This window comes from Salarias fasciatus, chromosome 6 (assembly GCF_902148845.1).
Source record: "Salarias fasciatus chromosome 6, fSalaFa1.1, whole genome shotgun sequence".
Lineage (NCBI taxonomy): Eukaryota > Metazoa > Chordata > Actinopteri > Blenniiformes > Blenniidae > Salarias > Salarias fasciatus.
Window position 1 is genome coordinate 34,845,033 of NC_043750.1, and position 27,158 is coordinate 34,872,190.

General features: G+C 43.8%; 2 protein-coding genes across 2 annotated transcripts; one reads left to right on the forward strand and one right to left on the reverse strand.

Moving 5' to 3' along the window:
- Positions 1-1,103: 1,103 nt before the first annotated feature.
- Positions 1,104-2,216, forward strand: npb (neuropeptide B). The gene is made up of 2 exons (XM_030094359.1): positions 1,104-1,468; positions 2,014-2,216. The coding sequence occupies exons 1-2, from the start codon at positions 1,205-1,207 to the stop codon at positions 2,140-2,142; spliced, it is 393 nt and encodes a 130-aa protein (XP_029950219.1). The 5' UTR covers positions 1,104-1,204; the 3' UTR covers positions 2,143-2,216.
- A 750-nt stretch (positions 2,217-2,966) lies between these two features.
- On the reverse strand, positions 2,967-26,547 carry gnav1 (guanine nucleotide binding protein (G protein) alpha v1). The gene is made up of 9 exons (XM_030094763.1): positions 26,014-26,547; positions 24,478-24,569; positions 19,004-19,096; positions 17,942-18,102; positions 16,232-16,360; positions 9,107-9,236; positions 8,911-8,982; positions 6,168-6,255; positions 2,967-3,846 (listed from the first exon to the last, which is right to left on the reverse strand). The coding sequence occupies exons 1-9, from the start codon at positions 26,141-26,143 to the stop codon at positions 3,656-3,658; spliced, it is 1,086 nt and encodes a 361-aa protein (XP_029950623.1). The 5' UTR covers positions 26,144-26,547; the 3' UTR covers positions 2,967-3,655.
- Between the last annotated feature and the right edge of the window lie 611 nt (positions 26,548-27,158).

Consider the following 27,158-nt stretch of genomic DNA (forward strand, 5'->3'; position numbering starts at 1 on the left):
TGGTGTGTGAATGTGTGTGTGAATGGGTGAATGTGATAATGCAGTGTAAAGCACTTTATGCTCTGCTTTAGCAGTGTACAAAGCACTATGTAATTGTAGTCCTTTTACTATTTCCAAATTGCTCTAAATTGGTCTTTTCTCTGCTTAAAATCAGTAAAATCTTGCTTGTGCCCTATGATGAACCATAGAGTGAACTCTGTACCCTGAATATGACTGATTAGAAGCAGGAAGTTGATTCTACTTTGCAATTGTTTGTCTGAAGCCTAAAGAAAACTTCGCAAATATGGACATTCATCAGATAAAGGCTGAAAATAAAAAAAAAAAAATCTCTATTGTGACATGAAAATGTGTTGGATGGTCTGGTTAAACAACCATTTCCAATTAAAATTCATTTTTAGCTACTTTTTTTCTGTTGATTTCTACACTGTTAAACTAATTTCATTACATGTTGATGATGACATAAAATTGCATCAATGAAATTTTACTAACTTTAGTGAGGAAGTTTCCTAAAGGTTTAATGGCATCTGCAGGTGTATTTTTTTTAATTATCTAAACTTTTTGTTGCTCACATCACGTCTAAAATTTTAAGCCTTTTTGATAATGATTAGAAAAGGGAAGAGACGTGCGTAAAGGTTGTTTTCCATTCAACAGTACAGATGAGGACTTAGGGATTAAAAGCACAACTAGACAAAGGAACAGTGAAACTGATACAGATCTCACGATTCGAACATCTTTCTCCTTTATTTTCAAACTTGGGTTAAATATTTTTTTGTATTTCAAAGATCATTTGTTGTCACGTTCAGTCGATGCTGAATCTAAGAATTAGAGATCCAAAGCGCTCCTTCACTCTGGTTATCTGGACATCTTTATGTTTTGACCGTTTGCGTCAGAGTCGAATGAATGTTAATCCATCTCATTTTGACCTCTGTGACCGCGTCACGGCAGAAATGACGTCCCCACGCACACAACCATCAAACACGGATCAATACCGATCATTATCCTCCCACCTCGCCTCTGATTTGACGAACGTCTTTGGGTCACGATAACGTCCGCCAGTCGGCCTATATAAGTAGCAGAAAGTTTTCGTGACACCAGCAAAGCAAAAGTCACTGTCAGACGAAACCAGCGCGACGCGTCTTCTCCACCTCCTCATCCTCCTCCTCCCGCGCAAAAACAAAAAAAAAGTGCCAAGACGGTGCCAGACATGGAGAGGTCGGTCAGGTTTGCCGTGGTGTGCGTCGGCGTCTCTCTGCTCATCTCCTGCCATTCGGTCGAAGCCTGGTACAAGCAGTCCACCGGGCCCAGCTACTACTCGGTGGGTCGCGCCTCCGGGCTGCTGTCTGGCATCAGGAGGTCACCGTACGTCCGGAGGTCCGACTCCGAGGAGACGCAGGCGGACAGCGGGGAGACTGTCGGGAACAACGTGATCGCGGACGCCAACAGGCAGATCTCTATCCTCAAAAGCATGGTAAGTTTACATCACAGCTAAAACTTCAATCTTCTTTAAAAAAATAAGATTGATCACAAGGGGAAGATTCGTGCGTAAAGTTTGCTTTCCATTCAGCACCGCAGACGAAGACTTGGAGATCAAGGAAAAAAACAAAGCAAACAAGCGCAAACAAGACAAGACAACTGGAGATTTAAACAGAAAAAACATCTTAAACATCTGATTTAGTCAGAAATGACTGAAACTAAATAGTCAAATTGGCAAGAACTGCGTGCGTAAAAGTGGAAAAACGGCTGTGCGCTCTGATGTCAAAGTCCAGCAGCATCACTATCAAACGAGCACAAAAAATGAAAATGTGTTTTATTAACTGAACACTGAGGAAAGAAGGCACGTGCATCCTCGAAATAATCCAATAAAACACTGGATTGATTTTATTTTATCAGAAGTTCCATATCAGTCTGTCCCCGCAGCGAATTCGTGAGTACACGTATTGACATAAACATGACAGTAATATGACAACGAATAAAGGTGGAATCTCTTTTTTCTTTCATTATTTCGTCCTGCAGGCCATCTGCGTGAAGGACATCTCTCCAAACCTGAAGAGCTGCGAGCTGCTGCGGGACGGAACGGGCACCTTCCAGTGCAAAGCGGACGTCTTCCTCACGCTGGACTCGCTGGACTGCCTGTCCGCGTGAGTCCCCGCGGCCGTGCGCGGAGCCGAGTCTCCGTCCTCCTCCAAGAAGTCCCGGGAGCGCGACTCCGGAGAGAAAAAAAAACGACGAAAGAGGGAAACAAACGACGACGGATGAGTGTGGAGGATTGGATGGATGATTGCGCACAAGAAAAAAAGAAAAAAACATAAACACAAAACGACGATGGACCGCTGCAGACTCTGAATGTGTTCTTGTTTAAAAAGAAAACACACACACAAACGTTTAGTTATTTTTCTTTTGTTTCCTAGACAGAAAAAAAAACACGAAAAAAATGAATTGGGAGAGATGTTAGTTCAAGCATTTTTCTTTCCATCTTCACTGTTTAACCCTTAAACTGTACCTGCGTTGCAAAACTGTATTAAACGTCTGTAAAGTTGACTGCAGAGCAAATTCCCTGGAAAGTACTTTTATTTATTTTATTTATTAAAACGAACAAACACTGGTTTTGTTGTGTGGTCTAAGTTTGTCTTCAAAACTTCACCTGCTAAAGATAAAAAAAAAAAAAAGTGTTTCAGCAACTTGACAGAGAATCAAACCTGTGAAAACTTCTCATTTATTTCATAAGGCATTTCTAGTGCAGAACATTATCATGAAATCATCAGAAGACTAAAAAAAAAGAAACAGATTGAAGAATTTGGGCAAAATGCACATTTTATATATTCATAAACGAGCATTTAAAGCATACAAACAGCTCCATCTTCGAAGGCACTTGAGGGTATTTTTCTTTTTCCACTGAGTATCTCCATCGGACTGCGTCCATCATTTCCATATCGTATGACTTGTGGCGTCACAGTCGCTGGGGGGCGGGGGGGGGGGCGTCATAACAAACTCCACCAGAGTTTAATGCCACCCAGACCTCATACAGGAGTCATCATCCCACTCCACAAAACGAGGCTGATGCCTCCATAAACGGCAGATGAACAATCACGAGATGCTTCAGGGATAAATATTTGCTTTAATACGATTCCATTTCCAGTCCAAAGTCTTATAAAGTAGCACACCGCATGGCTGGAGAGGCGGGTTAAAAGGCACCTCGTGCGGAGGTCAGATAAACACTAACAGTGATCAGCGCCTCATTAGGAGGATGTGACGCACGAGATCCGCACGCCGGAGACACGTTGATGGATGAGTGGAAAACACACGATGGTATATGCATGAGTGGACTGAGGAGGTTAACGAACAAACAATAAATCCTCGCCCCCTCACGCACATGAAGGTGCAAAGAAATGGCACAGTCACTGGAAAAGTAATAACAGCCATTGATTTCAACACCAGGTCTGAGAGTCAAAACAAAGAAATCTTCAACTTCCATTTGTTTCCATTAGTTTTCTCAGAGCTCAGATTCAAAAGTCACACAGCACCGATCCTGTGAGCTCCCAGGCGGCTGCTGTCGGGAGGCAGATGATCTTCATCTGCTACCCGGCGCCTTTTTGTGCTGTTTCAGGCTTTTTAAAACGAGACGTCCGGATTTCAGTGAGGGTTCTCCTCCCGGCCGTCACAGCAGCGACACCGCCTCCAGGTTCTCTTTGATTATCGTGTCCATGACCACCTGGAAGACCACCTGGATGTTGGAGGTGTCCGTCGCCGTGGTGAAGTGGTGGTAGATGAGCTTGTCGGGCGTGGCGTTGAGCGAGACGAAGGTGGCGGCGATGAAGCGTGCGGCCGAGTCCACGTCGCAGTCCGCGCCTGGACGAGGAGATGAGATTTCTTAACATGTTCATGTTGCTGTGACACATTAGTGCAACTAAAAATAGGAGTTTAGTCGTCTAAGAAGAGAATCTAAACAGCTGGTTTCACGGAAGACAAATGTAACGTGAAGATATCTCAGGACTTTGTTCTAAATTGTAAACGTAAAATGTAACTTTATAACGCATTGTGAGCACAGAGGTCATTTAATCTGACACAGAGGAAAAAAATCTGATTCATATAGAGGTAAAAAGGATGGAGGAATAAAAAGAAGCAACCTACAGGAGGCGGATTTGTTACACTCTGATTTCCACAATAGCCCAAAAATATTCCCAGCTGTGACAGCCACTCGTCATTTATTTTAAATACTGGAAAAGCAGGGATTGTCCAGAAACACATGAATCAATATCAACAAAATAATCTCGATACCTGACAATAGAAATTTTATTTATTTACTATTATCCCCTAAAAACACTATTTAACAAGCATGGTGTTTCTGGATGGAAAGTAAATTTTCCTCCCTTCTAGACCTGGATAGATCAAACATAAGTTCACTATGATGCTTAAACTTTGCATTTGTGTCTTTGGTGATGAAATATAACAGATTGTTAGGTAAAAAAAAACACAATTTTTGCAGCTTTTGTTGACCTAATTAAGTGAATAAAGCAAACAAATGAAAGAAATAGGCTTTTATTTTTTAAGTGATGAGAAAATGAAAAGGTTTCCTGGCCTAGTCTTGAAGCAAAGTCTAAAGGGTAAAAGTAGTGTTTTCCTGTGACTTTCAGCAAAAGCAACCAGCAGAAAAACACCTTCGACCCAGGAACAGGGAAAAGGTGAAATCCCTACTTCCCTATAATAATCATCTGTAATGTCAGGACTTTGCATCAAACTCCACATAATTAGGTCAATTAGTCAAAGGCTTTTCTTCACGGTCACACATGGTGGACTAATGACAGCACGACTGTAGGCGTGAGTTCAACCCCGAAGCGCCTGGGGGAGGTGGGGGGGTTCAAAGAGTCACGGAAGCTGTGGGAAGTGAGCGTCAACGATTTACAACCCGCCGTATGATGAGGGAGTCGAGTCCCGGAGGCTCCACCCTGCGTCAGCGGCAGCGCCGCATCCTTCACCCTCATTGGTCCGCCGTGTCATTTCCAAACCACAGAGCACCAGCTTTCATAAAGTTGGTGTCAAAGTCATTAATGACGCCAGCATCAATCAGTTTTGCCTCGATGCAGACACTTCTCTGTTTTGTTTTTTTCCTGAAGAATAGTACCTTTAGGTATGCGGTCTGTTTTTTTTATGGGCAGGAAATAAAAGAATGTTTTTATTTATCACACAGAAGTCATGTGTAGTCATGGCTGATGAGCTGCCTGCTCTGTCAATATTTCACTTTATGCCGCCTCTTCTCTCAAGTCTTTCCAATCGGAAGCATCTCAGGGCCGTGTCAACGTCCCTTCAGGCAGTAAGCCCCGATAAAACAGCAGATTTTCATTTCTGTCATTATTAAACAGAGATTACTTCATCGTCGTAGTTTATGAAGAGTGAACAGCGGGAGTATTTCCCCCACCAACACTGTTGATTTGCTGCTCTCATTTTGATTGTACTGGCTTTAATTGTTTTTGACTCGGTTGTTTTTCTTCATTGACAGCGTAAATACTCGGTTATGTTTTACTTAAATGTTGAGTATTCAATGGAAAACTTACATCTGCTTATCAGCACTGTTCAGTTAAAACCCAAAGATCAAGCCTACTAATCAACAATCTTTTACATTTTTTAATGATAAATTCATTTATTTGTGCTTATTTTCACTGGATAACTTTGACGGAACGCTGAAAACAAAAGAAAAATGAAAAAGTGGGGGGATCGTCTGGCTGCTCTTCACATCCGAGGTCAAGGCGGAATAGACGCTTGCTCCGCTGGCTGACCTCAATCCCAAATGTTTTAGCATTTTTATTGACATTTGCATGGGAGCAGCAGAGACGAGAGCCCACTGAATACTGAGCGGAAAAAAAAAATCCCTCAAAATAACCTGAACTAAGCCGAGCACATGTCCACTTTCTGTGTGGAAGTACTTCGGTTTTAAACCATTTGTGAACGTTACAGCCAGTTACGTTATATTTGTAGAATCTATTTGGCACTAATGAACAAACATAGCTCGGTTTTAACCATTCAGACACACAGGCCATTCCTGATCGGCCAGTGTTCCATATTATTTCCAACTCAAGAATCAAATCTCATAATTGAAACATTTCTGTCTCAAGTTTTCTAAAAATCTGGTTGTTTGTTACTTTACTGACAAACAAACAAGTCGTCAGTCCTACCTTTAAATTGTGGTAAATACAAGCGCAGATGCCGTCCAGAGTGTAAAATCTTGTCTTGGAAAAGGTCTATCTTGTTCATGAATAAAATCTGCAATAAAAAAAAACAAACAAACAAACAAACAATCAACGGAGGGCAGAAGAAACAACTCCTCTCAAATTAAAGGTTTCCTCTCCAGTGGGAAAGGAAAATCAATTTGAAAGATCATGAGAAAAAGAAAATGTTGATTTGATTTGGTGACTCTCTTCTGCAACGTGGCAATAATTGCCCCAACAATGAAACCAATAACTGTCAACTTTATTGTCACTTCCTGATATTCATGTAAAACGTAAAAATCAATGGTCGTCTTGGGGGCAAGATGGCGGCAGATCAATGAGCTGGCAGCAGGCCTCAGTGTGCCATCAATCCCTCACGCCGTCTTCAGTGAGAGAGTTCAACAAGCCGAGCGGCTCCTTTCATGAATCTGCTCTTTTAACCGCCTGGACTGCGACAGAACCGGACTTCTGACTTTGTAGTTGACCAATTAAAACCAAGATCGAGGTGCTTTTCCACAACCTCTCTCTCTCTCTTTCTCTCTCACTCTCTCACACACACACACACACACACACTCAGGAAATGCCCCTGATAATCAGGAGGGGGCAGGTTTGCACTGAACAGGACACGGAGCAGGACCTCGGTGTGTAATTACCGCCGGCCAGCAAGAAGCCAGGAGTTAATTGAGGTGGAGGTTACAAATTTTCCTCCCACATAAAAAAAGGTAGGTATCATTAAACACTTTTGTTTAATGAGCCTGTTAGCCATGTCAGTGTGCAGGCCCACACACAACCCTGGACATAAACACGTCACACACACACACACACACACACACACACATTTAATTGCCCATTTGGCTCTAATGAAGCCTCAAATAAGTTTTTTTAATGCTTAGAATCGAATAACCTATGAAAAAGGTGCAACGTCTTAACCTTTCCCGCAAAAATAAATCTGTTACGACCCAAAGTTTATGACATGATGTTATGTTTTATAACAGTGAACTTTGGTTTCTAAAGCAGAAAAGTGTCTTTATTCGCTCAGATTTGGAGTTTTTCTGTCTACAAGTGCCACAAGCAGAGATCTGCCTTTGTAAAAGTTGAAGCAAGGCGGCGGAGACGTGCGTCAACATGCAGCGGCTCGTGGTTTTAAGTGGGCCTCAAACACGAGTTAAGTGGAATGAATTGAACAAGCTCATTACGCGGCTGTTTTAATGTGATCATTTACCGGAAACCGCGGCGGAAAAAAACAACAGGCGGAGGGGGAAAATGTCAACTCGCCGAAGCTCGCGCTAATTACAACTGGCGCTTTAATTGCGAGTGACAGAGGACGCGGCGACAAAGGGCCGAGGCCGCGATGGGAGTTTATGTGGAAACAGCATTTATCAAACACATTAGCGGTATTCCTGTCTGCCGGTGTCATGGAGAACAAACGGAGGGCCTCCGCCCACCGGGCCGGGCTGTCCGCCCTCCCCGGGGGGCTTCACCCTCCGGACTCTCCGATTCATCACTTTTCAAACTCCTCTCTGCCTCCGTTTGGGACGTCGGAAGTAAAGACAAACATAAACTGTTGTTGTCATGAACACAATGGAGCTTCTGCGCCATTAACGACAGCTAATGTGGGGCGGAGGTCTGATGTGTGAAAACAGGATCCGAAGATTTCTAATTCTTTTACATGGATGTTTTAATTATATTGGAACAAATTAGCGTAGATATTGTAATAAATGAGAAATATTAGCACATTTTAAATTTGATTTCAGAATCACGACTCATAAGCGATGAAGAAATGTCACGTTTATCTGGAAAGTGAGGAGCTGGAGAAGGTGATGCTGTCTGTTTCTTCTGGCTCTATGCTGACGACAAGCTGGATTATTTATCTCTTATCAATAATCCGGCACGGTTTCCTAAAGGAATTTCACATTTTGGTGAATCCGACCACAGTGAAGAGTGGAGGAGGTGTGTGGAGCTTGTGCACGAGTGTGTTTGGTGAAATCAACTCTCGATGCTGCACAGTGGTGTGGAGGTTTTATATCATATCTCTTTATAACATTATATATAGAAGACTGTGGGAACGTTCTCTTGTTGCCCAAATTTTACACTGAGGAAGATTTTATGACATTGTTTATATCTGTACAAATATGTATCATCTTTACTTCTGTGAGATGTTTTAAAATCTAGTTTTGTTATTGGAACATTTCTGAGGAACATAATTGGGCACAATTTTCCAGATTTTTTTTCTTTTTTTGTTACTTCCATAAAATTCCAGTGTGCCAGGCAGTGATAACAAGAACTGGTTTCTACCGCGTGAAATAAAGGTTAAATAACTAAATCTTTTCTTTAAAAAAATATTTCTTTATTTACCAAATACCTCAACGTGTCTCACTTTGAACCTCTGACTTGCTGTCAATGTGTCGTCGAGAATAAAATATTGGACTATGAGGATGGAAAAATAATCCCATTCAATCTTCTTTTTTTCAATATTATGATTTTCCAACACTAACCATCAGCTCAACTTTTTGTGGAAATGGAGAAATCCATTGAAAAAGCAATAGTTCCTTCTCATGATACCACTCAGTGGATATTGAAGTAAGTTACAATATTTTACAAGATTTTTGAGCAAATTACCAGAAGAAAAAAACCCTAAAAATGCAACATTTCTCCTTCACTCTTTCCCCCTGAGGTTATAGACAACAACTTATAGCGAGGGGTTTCTCACCATGGACGTGCTGCGGAAGAACACGTTGTTGCAGATGGAGGAGAAGAGCTTCATGCTCTCCTGAAGACGATTCTGCAGCGACAGAAACAAACTCCATCAAAAAGCCTCAGAGAATGTTTTCTCCTTTTGAAACGCGGATGATCTGGAGAATAAAGACTATTTCTGTCATATTAGTGTGAGTCAGCTCAGCTCGTACCGTCGACGAATCCTCCATCAGCGTCATGTCGTAACCGCTGAGCGACACCACGAACAGCACCGCCCGGACGTCCTCGAAGCAGCCGATCCACTTCCTGCGCTCCGTCCTCTGGCCTCCAACATCGTACATCCTGAACACAAAGATAAAGACACGTTTAAGAAACACGGACACAGGGGAGGAAGCAGCGATGGGCTGTAGCGGAGCCAGAGTGGGGGCAAGGGGGCGGTCGCCCAAGGGCCCACAAGGTCATAGGGCCCCGTTTCATGTGATGTGTTCACATTTACTCGTAAATAAAATATTACAAAAAAAATGTGCAGTGTGTGAAAGAAGGTATAGCATATGAGTGTGGGCTCCAATTTGCCAATTCTTACATTACGACTGTCCATGAATGCATCAGAGCTGTAAGCCAGCGCTGATTGGCTGTGCGGCATGAATGAGTTTTTTTTTTGTACTTGATCTGAACTCTTTGGAGGGAAGTTAAACAGTATGCTAAACACTATGCTAGCTGCTAGCGGTACTACCCAAAACCTAACATCAGAGCCACTGGTGAGTCAGTGAAACCTTCAAAAATATTATCTTTATCAGAATGCTGTGGTCTTAAACACCTGCCTATTTGAATGTGCCTTGTGTTGCTCTCAACTATAAGAGACCACCGAGTCTATTTTTTTTCTAATATACGTGAATTCCAAAATCTATAGATAGCTGTGTCTATATCTATCTGAATAGATTGTGTAATTTTAGACCAGCTGTGTTCATTTTATATTTAAGCTGTATCAAAGATGGTACAGATTTAGCCCGTTAGTTTTTATCTGAGCTTTCAGCACCATGGACAGCGGACGCTCTGAGATGACACCTGTCAGGCTGCATTTGTGTGTGTGTGTGTGTGTGTGTGTGTGTGTGTGTGTGTGTGTGTGTGTGTGTGTGTGTGTGTGTGTGTGTGTGTGCGTGTGTGTGTGTGTGCGTGCGTATGTGTATTTGTTCTTCAGAACAAGTTTGTGAACTGGTTTCTGAGGCATATAGGTTTGCTTGGCTCAATAAAAGTGAGCATTAGTGTGTTGTTTGATGGTAGCATGAGGGATTGTTTGAATAGTAAAATTACTATAGGCTCCATCGAGAATGCTCCACCCCCTCTGTACTGAGACGCACGCGCTGCCTCTGACGGTGGGGAAAAAGCATCTAAATGGCAGGATAAGCTTTTAAACATAGAAAGGCAGAGCAGCAGGATAAAGTTCACAGGCACAGGGAGAACATGCAAGCTCCACAAAGAGGAGCTGAGACCTGGATGCTGTTGCTGTCACTGCTTCGCTGTGTTATGAGACGACCCCAGTTTCCCACCACACTCTTTTAAATAGTTCACAATGGTTCACTGTGTTTTATTTTGATAGGTGTCAATGACCTTTGACCTTCCATGATATATATATGGTTACAACAGGAGATAGTCCAAAAACAGGTGATGAGGTTGATCACTGATCATTTGTTTCTTTACTCTTCAACCACATCTGCTCTCTGAAGCTCTGCTGGTGCTGCATTTCAATAAAACTCTCTTTAACAAGGAAAAACAGCCCTGATGAGACAATAAACTGCAAACATTTTGGGCAACAAACTCAAAAGAGCAGATTTTGAAAAAAATCCTAAAATATTCCATGAACTGCAGCATTTTCTTTTATCGCAGAGAAATCTTTATTTATCATCGTCCAAGAACTGAGGCGGTGAATAAAATTCTGAATAATAGGACTGAATTAGCATAATGATCAGAAAAACCGAGACTGTATTTGTAGGAGAAGATGTCAAAAAACGATGTGAAAAGAAAAAAAGAAGAAATAAGCACAACATGTGCCGAGGGAAAAAAAAAGAAAAAAACAGAACCACATTGTTATAGAGGACCCAGGTGCCTCTGACTCTGCTGACAAACACACTCAATCAGGAGCGTTCAAGTGAGTAAACACACACACACACACACACACACACACACACACACACACACACACACACACACACACGGAATTCACAGCCACATTATTACTGAACAAACTTGATTTAAATGCAGGTTCACACACGTGGAGTGTTTTGTGTTCAGAGTCCATCCGTCCGTCATTCATCGGGACGGCAGTGAACGCACCGCCGTGCTTAAAGAAACGCGTCTGTGTTCGCCGTTAAGTATGTGAAATGACATCTCATTGTGAGCGCCGTGTCCTTTATCAGGATTCCATTTCCAGCAGGAAAAGTGTGAGGCCGCGCCGTCTGCGCGTGCATGACCTTCCATACCGATGGCGCGGCCGCCGCGGCGCCGAGGGGCCGCTCTAATCAATGGCAGATTGAATTGGTTTCAGATAAGGTCGGATATTTCTCAAATATGCGATTTACACTTACACAGACACACGCCAAGAGGAACGTGTCTCCCCAGACCCGACCACCCCCACCCCCCCCTTTTCAATTTTCACCAAGACAATCACAACACGGCAGCACAAAGAGCGTAAAGGTCAACGTTCTCCAGGAGGATGAAAGAGAGAAACACAACAGGAATCACAGCGCAGAAAGATCAGTTTGTCTCACTTCATCCATTTTCACGGCCAGATGTGTCTCCTATCAGATGAGTCGATGTGAGAGCGGCGAGAGCGAATGGAGACGTGGAAACAGACGCACAACGAGGGGGAAGCGCAGAAAAGACTTTAAAAGAATTTACATAAAGACAGAGGGGATTAAATGGGTGGGATTTCCCTCCCCTTTCGTCTCCGTTTCCCTCCTCTGGATGACTTATTTCTTATCATAGGTGAGTAAAAACCAGCAAAATGTAAAAACATCAAATAAATGTATTTTCAAATGTAAGTAAAATGCTGTGGCTTGAGATCAGTTCGCAGCTGAAAATGGATTTTCAATATAAAAAACATTTAAAAAAAACTATCAATGAATCTAACATTAGCTGAAATTATAGCTGTGAAATTTCATACAGGGCCCAATTGATAACATTTGAACTTTTTCCAAAGCCTTGAGAGCTGCCTGCTATTTCCACGGCGTAAAGGTCGACATTAGGCGGGGAAATGAAGGAAGCGAGATGAGGCAGGAGTTTCAGAGGAGACTTCTCCAGACGAGCGGGAAACACCTGCTTTCTTCACTGACGGAGGAAGATGAACTGTCCGAGGCTGCAGCTTCAGAAAATGATCAGTATCGGTCTGCTCAACAATCAACACTTTCATTTCTACTTCATCCCTCTGATCCAGGGTCGCTCTATCTGATCCCAAACATCCAAAGCTACACAGCATCCTCGATTCATGTTTTTTAACTTTGGAGGAAAGAATCCCAGCCACGCAATGAGAATGAGGACTCTGCAAACCTAAACCTAAACCTAAACCTCCAGCCTCTGAAACATGTGGCTCAAAACTGAAGAGTCTTCACGTTGGTCAGAGATCACTATACTTTATCAGTTTCTCTGAACAGATCAATCTACCTGTCCGGAGCACAAACTAATCTCACCTTCCTTCTGCGTAACGACTCGGTCACCCCCCCTCCGGCCCCCGCCTCACCGCTCAGCCTCATCTGCAGCATCGTGATGGTAATTATCACCAGAGCGGCTCATGTTAATGACGCGAGAAAAAAGACTCAAGATCTTTATTACACTGACAGGTCAAAGGTCAGAGGGGACCTTTGTATGATAACTAGGCTGTGTCTGGGTGGAAAGTTATGAGATGGTATGTGTACACACACACACACACACACACACACACACACACACACACACACACACACACACCCCAGTTTGTCATCCATTTCACTGTTGATTAAATGTATGAAGATTACATAATAAAATGTGGATTTAATTTATCGATCCGTCAGTGTGTGAAATCTCTGGATTAAAAAGGTGTGTAAAACATACAGCTTCCCTCTTCCTACACATAAAAAAAGGGGTCTTTCCATCTCATTACTGTGACGGAAATCCATAGAAGACAATTTAAAGACTGTAATAAACGCCACGGTAAAACGTTACACTCCACAGCGCCTGACTCCAGGGCTCATATCTGAAGGATTCCCAGCGATCAGGCCGTCATATGTGGTCCAAACTTTAAACGCAGCACTTGTTCTGTCACCTCTTGAACGAGGAGGAAGAGGGCTGCGTTCACAGCTGTTCAAAGATTCCCACTAAAACTTCTGCATCTCATCAGTTTCATAAATAAAGACAAACCTTGAGACAGTGTGTGTTAAAGAGGGAAATGTACAGTCAGGTCAGCGTTTCTGCTGCACACTGGTGAACTGGAGCTTCTGAAATGTAAACCAGCAACTTTCAATTCACTAATTTTCCACACAGTCTAAAACCTGCAGTTTCATATATTTTGCAATGATTACAGACAATATTGCTCCACAAATATACAATTCCACTGAAAAAACTAAAATGCCACAAGACAGTCAGTCTGATTGGGCACACTGTGCATGTCGTCAACGCACACACACACGTGTGTGTGAAATCAGGTGCGTGAAATCAGGGTACCCTGATGAAAAAAACACAGGACCAGAGAAAACCTCACACAGATCGGACTTAAACCGGTGATTTTCTCACTGTGAGATGAGAGCGCTCGCCACTACTCCACCATCTGACCAACTATTCTTTCATTTGAAAAAACAAAAAAGAAAAACAATGAAGCTTTATGCTTTGAGAGACACATTTCACCTTCTTATGACCTGATAGGATACGTTACCTGTATGCAGTATTCAGTGAGAATGTTCCAGTTGTTTTAGGGGTGGAGTTTGCATGTTTTTCCTGTGGATTCATGGGTTTTAATCTGGATACCAGGTCCTCCTCTCAGAGTCCAATAACACTGGTTAATTGGTTTCACATAAGTTGCCCATCAGCCTCTCAATGTACCCAGTGTGACTCAGCTAAAATCCCCGCAGATAAAGAAAAAGCAGAGGATGTGAGTTTATTCATGGTGTTGCTGTTTTTGATGCTCTTACAGCAGTTACACAGAAAAGGGACGTGGTCACTAGAAAACGCGCCGCTGAGTGGATTTGGTTCTGAATCCTGCAGGTTGTAATACTGGAAGAGCCGCGGCTCACTGGGAGGCGTGAGACGATCGAGCGCAGGGCTCAGATGCCGACGCTGATGAGAAACCTGAAGTATCCGGCTCCACCGAGCAGGTGGAGACAGTCTCACATCGCGTTAGCCACAAGTGGCGCCTCGATATTTACACATTGACACCGAGCTGCACCAGAAGACTCCACTTCTAAAAAAACTCTCCTCTGCTTTCCAGATTTCCAGCAGCGATTTAACATGATATGAACGAAATGGTGAGAAAGTGACGTTTTAAGAGCCAAAGCTAATCAAGGAGAATGGTTCCTTCATCAATACGTCAGGAAAAGCTGCATGCTTTCCACGTCTGAATGGAATAACTCTCCTCCTGACAAACACAAACCAGCTTCTTGCTCTCAAATCCCTTTAATATCCAAGTTTGAAATAATTACATTAACTTATGCTAAGCTGCTCATCAACCCCGAGGACTGAAATCCACACACACTCTTTGTGTGAATTAACTAAAACTGAATTATTTATGTGCAAAGAATTTGGGCAGATAAGACAGAGGGTGAAAGAGGAGGCTGGGGACGGGCGGCGGCGCCCAGAAACACAAACGGCGGCCTGGCGGCGTGCGACGCGACGCCACCAGTCAGTCTGCCTTTTTATCTGCAGACGGCAGCAGATTCGGTTACGATCAAAGCCTCTCAAACTTTTTCCCGGAGTGAAGCGTTTGATGGAACGGAGTCGGCAGCATCCGCAGACGCACACTGAGCACTGGGATGTGACACAAATGGCCCAGACTGAAGTCTGGAGCCGGGACAAACCGGCTCCGGCAATCGGGTTAGTATGCTAAACAGAAGCCCTATGAAAAGCTGAGTTCGTGTGTTTTATTAGTTTAATTCCAGATGTCGAGCAGGGATGAAGGACAGGTTGATATGGTGAAGGAGTGCGCGCTCCTCAGGTAGAGATTGTTCACAGATAGAGGAAGTAATCTGATATTCCTGAGAACGACGACAGATAATAAGTCACTAAACACCAACTGCCACACAGAGAGAGTCTGCTTAGAAAGGATTCTGTGATGAATAAAACAAGGAACAAGAAGTCTGAAACTTGACTACTTCAGCTTTTTTTTAAACAGAGAAGTTCCATCAAAGTCACATCTCTATCATAAATATCAAATAAATTCAGATGACAGGTTTTCTATCTGACTCTAGAAGCCTTAGAAGCTGTTGAGCAGCTTTGCTCTGCTGCTATTATTAAATAATGTCTGGATTTTTGTTGAATATGAATAAAATTCTGCAACATCTTCTGGTTTGACTGACTCTGTGAGGTTTATTTTGGTAACCTGGGTTGTGCAAATAACACTTTTATTCAACACCTTACTTTTGTTTTGGTTTTTCTTAAATATCCAAACTAAACTTAAAGTTAAGACTGATCTAGTGGACAGCTCCACTGCTATGTATTCTCCTTAAAATTCACTTTCTGTTGAATTAAATTTTTTTTTTTTTTTTTGTTTTTCATCATATGAAAATACAAGTTCATGCCCTGACAGCACTACATGACTGCTATATCACCAAAACCCATCGATAACAGTGATATTTAAACTGTGAAAATATACTGAAGTATATCTAACTAGGTAAAAGAAAATGGAAATTTGTTTTTTTCAATTGTATTTGTTTTTTTTGTTGTTGTTTTTTTAATAAATATGGGACTACCTGTGCTGACAATTAGCTGTTGATCAGTCACAATGCTGCAAATCCTGCAGTTCATTAGTATCGGCGCTGCCACAGAGGCATCAGAGGCTTCAGGAGACGGGCTGATCCGCCGGCAGATGATAAAGAAGGCGTTATTATGTGACGGCGGCTCATTGATCAGATGAATGCGGCCATCTGACACGAGTCTCCTGAGCTCCGATAGCTGCACTCTGCCGCTCCGCTGATAAGAGCGAGCCGCTGAATGAGTGTGTGAGCGTAAAGACGGGACGGGTGGCGTATTGACAGATCGGACGGGGGAGTCCACCTTCATCACGCGGCTGTAGACGGAGATAAGAACACGGCAGGTGAAGAAAGTTTGGCAGAGTCGGGTGGAGGGGAGGCTTGATTTCCTCATTTAGAGAACGGTACCTGAAAATGAGGTGGTTGACTTTGAACTGCGTCTCGATGACTCCCGTCGTCCTCAGCCGCACTCGCAGGACGTCCGTCTCTGACGGCACGTAGTCGGGGGACGTGATGCGGCTCATGTTCTCAAAGAAGCTGGTGAAAAGACGAAGGAGGGGTGGGAGGGGGCAGAAAGGTCAAAGACAGAAGAGGGGAAACGAGGGCAGGAATTCGAACAACTCGCAGACAAACTTCAGATCAAACGGGAAACTGCGCGTCAGTTCCGGGCGCGTCGGCTGGCGCGCTGAGCGCGGCGTGGCGGTGTCAGCCGCCAGGTGTCGGGTGGGCTGCGTGGTGATAAGGCGGCGGCGGCCCCCCGGGGGGGCGCGGCGGCTTCGCCACCATGAATATTCACACCCCGGTTTACCATAATAACACACCGAGGCTAAGCTCCCAAACACAATCTAGCTATTAACACCGGCAGGGTAATCAACTGTATCATGTGTGCGAGCGCAGCGATCTTTGACTCGCGCACACACACACACACACACACACACACACACACACACACAAACGGAGGGATCTCCACCTATCCGAAGTGACTGTGACATTCTCCAGTAGTCAACCTGAATCAGTTTCTTTGAAAGCAACACACATCCTGCTGCTGGATGTGCGAGCACACACACACACACACACACACACACACACATGCACGCAGCAGAAAACATGACACTTGCTTTTGAACTTCAGTTGTTTGATCATCACTTTTGTTTCAGACATCATGGATCTTCTTGCATTTTAACTATTCTGTAAAGGTTCAACCCTAAAAAAGCAACCGTAGATTCTTTACTTCATGAGTAAGGTAATTTCTTTTGTTTACTTTTTCCAACGCTATATTTACCAAAAAGGGATCACAAGTTTATATCATGATGTTTCTAATAGGAAAACAGCACAAAGTTAGATCTAAAATGTTTTTAATTATCTGAAAAGAAAAGCTCAAATCGGTGCCACTTCTTCCCAAAAACTGATTTTAAATGATAAATAAGCATTTTACTGCTTGAGCAGTCACAACATGCTTTTCATTGTCAACGACACTGACCATCAGTATTTTATCCTGGGACCATTCAACAGTGTGAGATGGGGATCGAACCGCAAACCTCAGGACTGGAGACGGTCTGGATCAGTCTCACTGATCAGAACTAACAAACTTTAACAACAAAACGACAACACAACTCCAGAAGACTCTCAGAAGCAGGTCCTCACACACACCGAGATGCGTGTGTGTGTGTGTGTGTGTGTGTGTGTGGAGGGGAAAAGTGACGGTGACGAGCGGCGGTTCCCAGTGGGATCCGGAGGGCCTGTCGGTGTGGATAACGCCCGAGCCCGGGGCTCTGAGTGGGGCAGAAGATGAGAGGCGACGGCCTCCCAGTGGGTCCCTGCTTCTTCTTACGTTCAGACACACTCACACACACACACACACACGCTACACTTTTTATCACTTGTTTATCTCGTTCATACTTTGACCTACGTGTATTTTCTCATCATTTTCTCTCCCCAGACCTGCTAAATCCTGTTAAATGAATGTGTTGTTGCCATTTAGACGCCTGTACTTGCTAAGTGATCCCTCCACGCCCCAAACAGTAACGTTTGGGGCGTGGGGCAGTGACAGAAAGCACATGGCTGAGCATCGGCCGCTGATTCCAGCTAATTAGACCCCCGCGTCTCCTCAGTACTCACTACAGCGCCGAGTCATTCAGCTCGAACTCGTATCCCCGGGCGGCCGCGGCCCTCACGCCCTGGTCGGCCCACAGGCAGAACAGGGCGTGGCTCACGAAGGGGAACAGCACCTGCTCCTCGTCGAAGCAGCGTCCGCAGGACAGCACCGAATGGGCGTGCACCTGGGGGAGGAGGGCAGAGGCAGGCGTGTGAGGGAAAATGGGACAATTAAACACACACACACACACACACACACACACACACACACACCCTGCTTCCATGTAATAGAGGAAGTGCTGAGTGGGCGGGTGACATCTAAGCACTGATAACTTTGACAAAGTTAAAGAATGATCAAACCTCCCACGTGATGCTGACCTGATCTCCATCATCACAGAACACTGTGTGTGTGTGTGTGTGTGTGTGTGTGTGTGTCTGTGAGAGAGAGAGCCACACACTGACTGTACGTGCTGACATGCTGCCCTCTAGTGGTGACTGACGTTCACTGGGGCAGCAGGACGAGGCCCTACAGGTATTTCACCTCCGATAATTTCTCATAAATAGTAGTTACATTTTATGTATTTACTTTATTTATCAGTTCTCAATTTACTTGCATTGTTTTGTACTCTTGTACACGTGTGGCAGCTTTAAACAACATTACTGATTCACACTGACACAAAAGTTTTGATTCATGTTTCTACATTCTTTCTAAACTATTTTACGGTTACACTTTTTAATTCAAAACAAAGTACAAGTCTATTTTTTAATGTGGCAAAAACCAATATTGTGCATGACAGTTGAAGGCTGAACTTCTGACAGCTGGTGGCTGCAGTTACTTATCAACCTGCTTCAACTGGCATCATTCCTAACTTGTGAACCACTAACTGTTTATGACCTGATCTGACTGTAAACGATGCTCTTAATCATTTTATAGTCGCTTCCTGATCAGATGGAACCATGATTGTGTGTGTGTGTGTGTATGTGTCTGTGTCTGTGTGTGTTTTATAGCTTTGATTCCTGCTGACTTTGTGCATTTTGTCGTTTCTGCTCCACCAGAATCTGAACGAGCGGCAGATCTTCGGCTACCTTGTTTCTGCTGTTGGCCAAGTTGATGCGGAGGATGCCCATCCCGTGGAGGACAAACTTCATGGAGGTCAGCAGGTTGTCCAGCACCGCAGGCTGCAAAACACCAAGAGGTCAGAGGTCAGGTGCAACGCAAGAGCCTGCTCCGGTGCCTCGTTCATGATTACTGGAAGAATAAATCAGTCAAACGATGATAGAAAACACTTCTGGATTTGTTTGTTTTAAATTATTGATTCGCTTCACACTCCAGGGACTGTGTGGGATTTTTCTCCTAAATTGATGCAAGAGAGAGGCGGAGCACGAGCCGCTGACTTCCTCAACCTTTGGTTCAGTTCACAACTCCAAAGAGCTCATTAAAACTTAAAGACAATGATTTTTCTTTTTCTGCACGGTTGTGAATGTGAGGAGCGGCGTTAAAGCGCTGCGCTGAAGCTTTGGAAAAGCGAAATCCATAGGCAGTGTTTTCATGAAACCAACTGCTTTCCTGATTGTGGAATCGCTCTGCTTTTAATAGGATTACCGGACCCAACATAACACCGAGAACCAGGACAGAAGAGTGCAGCAACAGGTTGCAGTGAAAGCTACCTGCTTTTTCCCCATTAAAGTAACACTGCCAACAAATCCACCTCTAAACCAGTGAAAACATGAAGTCCTTCTCTCATAATGAATCACTGCTCATTCATAATAAGAGTAAAAAGTTATTAAATACACCTGGTTTAAATATACTTGTACTACTTTGTAGTGCGTGCGTGTGCGCGCGCGCGGTGACATGTCGTCACCTCTGAGACAGCGCCGCATTGATTTGCGTCAGAAATGAGCGGCGCGGTGTGTTTCCCTGCCTCTGCTTCGCCCCTCCTGTCATCCAGAGACGTGTGGCTTAATAAGACGACAACTTCACATGAAGGCAAGACGATCTTTCCATCTCAAAACCAATAACGCTCATCCTCGCTGCGCACTGGTTATCCCCCTCCAGGAAACCAGGAGGCTTGAAGGTAGATATTAAAACCTGAAAAGTGAAAACATTAGCAGAGTTCAGTGACTCAGACTTCGCTTCAGCCTTCACTTTCTGTTTCCTCTCCCTTCACCTTTGTCCTCATTAAGAACGGTTCCTCCCACAGCGACTCCAACATGAAGACGAGGAGGAGGAAAGAGCCGGCTGCACCTTGAGGAGCGTGAAATATCATCTTTGTAGCTTTTCAAAGATGTTTGAGCAACCGGTGTCAGGCATGACATGCAGAGCCCGGGGCCCTCAGGGGCCGCCGGGGTGGAAATGTGAAACCGTTGTAGGGGACACGTCGCCCCTGTGGGGTAAACTGACACCCTGTTATCACCTGTCTGTCTGTGTGTGTGTGAGTACCTAAAACGTTGGATAGGATAACACACAGATTTTAACCATTTAAAAGCCACTATTTTAATAGTTTTCCTTTCAAAGTCCCAGAGGTAACAAATTAACACAATTAATTGTTATTTACCTAGAACGAAATCCATGGGAAAAGTGCAAGATCAGCCAAAATCTGATCATTTGTTGCTTTAAAATGTGTCTACACGTACAGTATACACTATTCAGTATTACAGTCAAACATCGTAATTTGCTTACTGCAGCAACCGCTGCCAAACATGGCCTCAGTTTATTCTCACTGTTTTACGTGTAATGTGATTAAATACGATGTGCACCAGCTGTGAAACATGTATAAACAAGTATTTATGTTTATACAGATGATCTGAGAAGTGTACAGCAGAAGTGTTACGATTTTTAATTTACACAAATTCTGAAATCCCAACACAGACAGCAATCTGTGGCACAACTAATTTTCCATCTTCTGTGATCAACATCAACTCATTAAAGAAAAAAGAAAAATATCAGGAAGCTACTGAATATCATCACAGACTCCATAAAAGGTTTAGGGCAAGTTTTAAGGCCAAAGATTGAGTTAAAGTTTACGTTTCAGGATTGAGACTTTGCTAGTCGAGATGCTTGTGAAGATAAAGACATTAATACAGTCGGGTTGTGGGGGCTTCTCTCTTCCCTGTAGGGACAATAAGAAACTTGCCATCAACTTCGAAGGAGCTTCTCTGAATCAGAACACAGATTACATGTTAGAACTGGATGAAAATTCCTGTAATTTCAATCTGGTAGTAATAAAAAAAAAAGAAGAAGAAAGAAAACAAAAAAAATCCTCTGATACCAAAGAAAACACTTGTCCCTATTAGAGGGGGATGTCTAAAAGCAAGTGGGGACAGGTTTTAATGTTACGGTTCGGCAGGTAACAGTCGTGACTGAAATGAGGCTTAAAGTGGATTTTGGAGCGAGATAATCTTCTGACGGTGACAGAAATTTCCATCTTAGTTCAGCACACGGCGCTGCAGCTGCCAGGAATCAATAGAAAGGCAGCAAAAGAAAAAAAAGACATAATGATCAAAGCGAGAACGGAGATGCATTAAAACAATAGTTCAGATTCCCGAGGAGACGCCCACGACCTACAGCTACATACTTCCACTCCATGCTTTCCTGAAGGCACCTGAGGAGGGAATAAACTGAAAAATACTGTTAAAATCACATCTATTGGAGGCTTCATCTGCAGGGAAATAATGTAAAACTACATATGTAACACCAGAAGGTAATGAATGTTCGACATGTGTTTATGTCAACCAGAAAGGAAGTCCCCTGCACCTTTTTAACCTTGATTTCCTGCAGGCGGACGCGGTTTAAAAGCACTGTGGGAACTTTGTGCGTCAGCGGACATATAATGAGTCTCATTACAACAACATAATCTCTAAATCCATCCAGATACGCTGAGGTACTCTGGACCTGAACGGCTCCCGCGGCACAAAGAAACAGACAGAATTCACCTCACAACAACAGAAAGACTGCGGCAGAACTGGCGGCGGCCTGGTTTTTAATCATTAACCACAGCTGCTCTGCTGGAAATGTGTAACCACGTACACAAGCGTGGTAGTAGGGTTTTTTTTTTTTTTTTCCATTAAATTCAGTGACCCCGAGAACTCACAGCCGTTTGTTTTGGCAAAAAAAAAAACTTGAGATTTATGAAATTTTTTCAGCAGTCATACAAACACCTGGATCAACAAAGACTCAGTTCGTAAGAATCACAGTAACAGACGCAAAAACACACACACACACACTCTGAGTTATGCGCTTTGGAGGAGAAGAAAGGGAAAAATCCGAGTCCGTCAGCCCGTCCAAAGTAAAACGCGAGACCACGGCCCCCGGCTGCAAATAAAGGAGGGAAGAGACCCTTCAACAGGCTGTCCTGACACAACGCAAAGCTGGCTGGAATAAATATCTGCTCCTCTGGGGGGGATTCAGGGTTTTGTGACCAGTTGGGCTCAGGGCAGAGTGGAGATGTTTCCAGACGATGGCAGAAAGAGCGTCACAAACAATGTGAAGAGATAAAACACAGTGAGATCATGCAGTGTGTGTGAGTGTGTGTGTGTGTGTGTGTGTTTGCTGTGGGAGGCTGGGACAGTCAGGGAGAGGAGGGGAAGGGAAGGGCAGGCTCCAGGGTTAGTGTCATTTTTCCACTGAAAATAAGGGCGTCACCTGAGAACAAAGGCCAACCCAACTGACAGCAGGAACAACAAAAGCAGACTCAGAATGTGGGCATGCATGTGTGCACATGTAAAACACGTCTGAATCCTGCTTACACAGCGAATGGCAAAGACGACATCAACCTGATCTAACCGGGATTAACGCGAGAGGAGAGGGAACCATGTTTACAATCTGATTTTCAGCTTTAGACCTCAGAAACGAAGCAACAGAGGAGACAGTTCGGGACGATTCGACAAACATCAACATGCTTCCTATGCGTGCTTTATACAGACGTGAGCTGCGAAGGGAAATCTTGCTCAGCGACGGAGTTCCAGTCCATCGAAAAGCGAACACACAGAGACAAGCGAGCACACACACTTTGATGGTTGATGCTTGTTGTTGGATTTAGAGAAAAATCTGAAAATCCGTTCAGACACAGAGAGAAATGTCTCATAAAACACATCACGAGTCTCACTGTGAGGCAGCAGCGCTAACCACTGCAGCACCGTGCCACTGAGTCACAGCAGCCATACTTCCTGATCATCAGGACGTTACAGTTTGTGTCAAAACAAACATGATGAATAAAATTAACCCTCCGAGGCTCCAAACACTCACATTCATACCTGAAGGGAATCTAAACGTCACCAGTTCATGTCATTTGCATGTTTCTGGACTGTGGGAGGAAACCCACAATACCCACAGGGAGAACATGCAAACTTTACACACAAACTTCTTACTTGTAAATCCACTTTAACTTCAACCAGCATGCAGAGACAGTTTGTGAAACTCAGCTTTTAGTTTAATTTGGAGGTTAGTTTGTTGATATCAGCGAAACAAATATCTAAAGTGGGAGTGGAGACACACACAAACGAGACGACAAAACAAATAGTTTGCATATTTAAAACTGATATCCTGAAATGTTTCTTCCTGTTTTCATGGCTTATAACTGTGCTGCGTGCACCTCTGGTTTCAAAAGGTACCAGAATAAAGCTCAAAGCCCAGAAAGACACGAGAATAAAGAGTGCAGAAGTGGCCTCTGACGGGCCGCAGCGGGAGCGACGTGCACGGCGGAGCTGAGGCATCTGCAGAATCAAGGAATGCATTCATTCTTCTGCGAGTTATCTGCACAAACAAAGTGGGTCATGACGTGTCGGCCGGCATCAGAGTGTGATAACCGGCGAGCAGCTGCAGACCGTCCGAACGCAGAGCCGTCCTCCACACGCTCAGCTGGGAGAATCCGAACGCGTTTCTAACTTTATGGTCTATTTCCCAAACTAAAAGAGGTTTAGCTCTGTCCGTCCCTTCCACTGAGTCGGTGGACAGTTGGACAGCATGATGGGCCCTCGCTGTCATCACATCCTCATTACCTTCATTACTGAGCCTCACAGAAAGAGAGGCGAGACAGAAGAGCGAGGAACGGCGGAGAAGAGAGGAGGAAGGAAAAATAAGGCTGGGGGTTTAGGAGTGGGGGAGATAAACCCTCAGAGCAAACAAGCTGACGGGGGAAAACGGAGTGTGTGTGTGTGTGTGTGTGTGTGTGTGTGTGTGTGTGTGTGTGTGTGTGTGTGTGTGTGTACTGAACTGTTTCCCCCCTCCCCACCCCGTCCTAACCCCTTCAACAACAGAGGAATTTGGCTTTCAGTCACACTGGTATTCACACAGAAAGAAGAGCCAAAACCAAAACCGGGGCGTAGCGGCGTGGAGCAGACACCCCCCCCCTCTGCCACCATCACTGCCCCCCCCAAAAAAACCTACCTCTTCAAACCACCTTCTCACTTCCAGCTCGTGAAGAGGAAGCTTGACACAAACACCAACACCAACTTCTTTTTACGAGATGAGGAACGTTTTGACACCCGTCACAACGTCCAGTCCGCCAGTAAACACCTTATCAGTGCGTGCGTTAGTGTGTGTGTGCGTGTGTGTTCCCAACCTTGAAGCTGCTTAACTCCTGCTGGTTGAAGCCGTTGCTGTGGATGATCTTCATCTGCTTGACCAAAGTGCTCTTGCCGCTCTCCGCCGCACCTGTAGGAAGACACGAGAGAGTTTTAAAAAGAAGAAAGAAGAGTGTTTCTGAAGGTTTGGATGAGCAGTGAGGCTGAATCCAAACATCTGAGAGGAGTTTAGCAGAGCTGCTCTTCCAAAGAAACACACACTAGACCAAAAAGCAGTTTGGACGTTACAGACATAGATAGATTTTGGGGTTTGAACCAGCAGCCATCATACAGAATGCACAGTCGGACACGTCTGTCTGAAGTTTCATTTGGTTGGTTTTCGAGGTGTGGCGCGTTTCTCCAGAGGGCTAGAAGGCAGACATTTTTATACAGGCCATAAAAACAGAACTAATTCATCATAAAACTTTCATTTTATTGAAACAACATATTTTTAGAGCTGAATCCACTGTGACATGCAGATGAACTAAAACTATAAAAGAAGATTTAATTCAAACCATCGACGAGCTTTCAGTACTTCAGTAGTTTCTTTTTTGGATTTAACTTGAATAGTTTTATAACTGCCATCACTTAAACCTTTAAATAGTCACATTCAGGGCAAAATAAGAAAATGTTTGAATTTGTGGTAGACATGTTTAGTTTTCAAATATTTTTCTAGAGTGCTCAGTTCATTTACTGGATTATTCCCTTTAATGGCACAACTTTAAATTACAAATACATTCTGATGTGAAAAACAATAAAGTTGTATTTGGGCACAAATTTGAACACTAATATATTTTTTTAACTCCAGTACCTCAACTCTATTAAATGCAACATAAGTAGCTATACTTTAGCATTAGTTGGTAATGCAAGAGTTTTAAGTATTGTGTACTATCATGTGAATATTTTTAACTGAAGTACGTGTAAACTATTTAAAGAATGCACCTGCAAGATACACAACTGAATACTCAAGTAGTATTTCAGAGGAGTACTTTGCACTTTGATGTAGTTATAAATACAGTATAATAAAATTACACTGTACTCAGTACAATTCCAGTGATGAAGTAGTTGTTGAGAGAAATCTGAACAGTTATTCAAGTATTTTTATTGCAGTACTTTCACTTTAATTAAAGTTAAACAGTGTAACATCAGATCTAATTTAGAACACAGCAAAGTTTTCAAGTAGTTTGAGGAGAGTAATTTGTACTTTGACCTGAGTATTTTAATGAGCTACTTTAACAGGAACAATCCAGGCATCATAAAAGTAGATGTGCATCAATACAACCTGTAAGAGTTTACTTTGCACTGCTTAAAGCTATGGAAAAGTTGGTATTAAGTACAAAACTCAGTGTTAAGAAGAGGCATTTGAGAGTATTTTTACTTTTCATTGGGTACTTTAATCAAACTCACCTGAAGGAATGTAACAGACTGAAAAAGGTTATTGAGTGTTTTTAATAAAGGACAAAGGAGGAGTTCTAGCAATCTGTTGGGGGTAATGGAGGTTCGGGAGGATGTGCGCTCAGGCGTGTCGGTCTCACCTAGAAGGAGGATTTTAACCACATTCATCTCGCGCTTGGCGCCCTCGTACAGGTCTCTGTCTATCTTGGCACTGTGGATCCTCGCCCTCTTCTCCTCCTCCGAGACTTCGGTACCGAGGCACAGTCCCATCCTGAGCGCTCATCTCCTCCTCCGCCGCCGGCCGGAGCGCAAAAACCAGAACCGGGACCAGGACCAGGACCGGGACCAGGACCGGGAACGGTCCAAACTCCGGATCACTCCGGGTTTATCTCCGCCGGGCTCCCGTCTCCCCCTGAACCCGGAGCCGCGGGCAGAGCAAACCTTAACCCTGCAGGGGGAAACGCTCAGGCCATCCCAGAAACATCCTTCAAGCCCGCTGAAGAAGGTTTTGGTGAAACTTTGCAAACAAACCGGGTTTTACGCATCGCTCCAGATGCGCCCTTTTCTGCTTTTCAACTAAATAAAAATAAAAAATCCCTGCATCGCTTGGTAAAATAACGACACTTGAGCCGAGCAGTAGTTCAAATCTGCCCCTGCCGCCTTGGCAAAGACCCCAGTTAATCCCAAAAAGAGCCTCCTCCCCCCGCGGCCGGCCGGGGAAGTGACGTGCGGAGGAACCGCGGCCGGAGCGCTCCTCCGGGTGGTTTACCTGCGCGCGCGGAGACGCAAACAAAACCCGAATCCCGCCGCTTTCCGCCCCGAAAAACACCTTTACTGAATCCCACAGACCATACGAACGGGATTAGCTGTTAATCTAGATGTGAAAAGTTTCATTTTCTTAGATAAATCCTGTTATATAACGTCCAGTTCTTCACAGGTGTTTCCCATTAACGCGTAAATCAGGAAGTTTCTCACAGAAAGCTTCACACTTGCACACAAAGACATTTAGACTCACTTATTTTAACAAAATGAGACTTACAACGTATTAACACATTTATTAAAACATTTCTGAAGGTTATTCACGCATCTGATTTGTCATTTTAATGCAAAAAAGTAGTAGTGTGTAGAATTTGCATGAACTTATTTAGCTGGAGAACTCAAACACTTCATGCTTCTCATCATTCAAAAACAGTTTTTACCTCTCTGACACGTGTTATGCTCACAAGCATACATATTTAGATATAATATGTGAGCAAGTGTCTAATCAGACTGCATTTGCATTAGA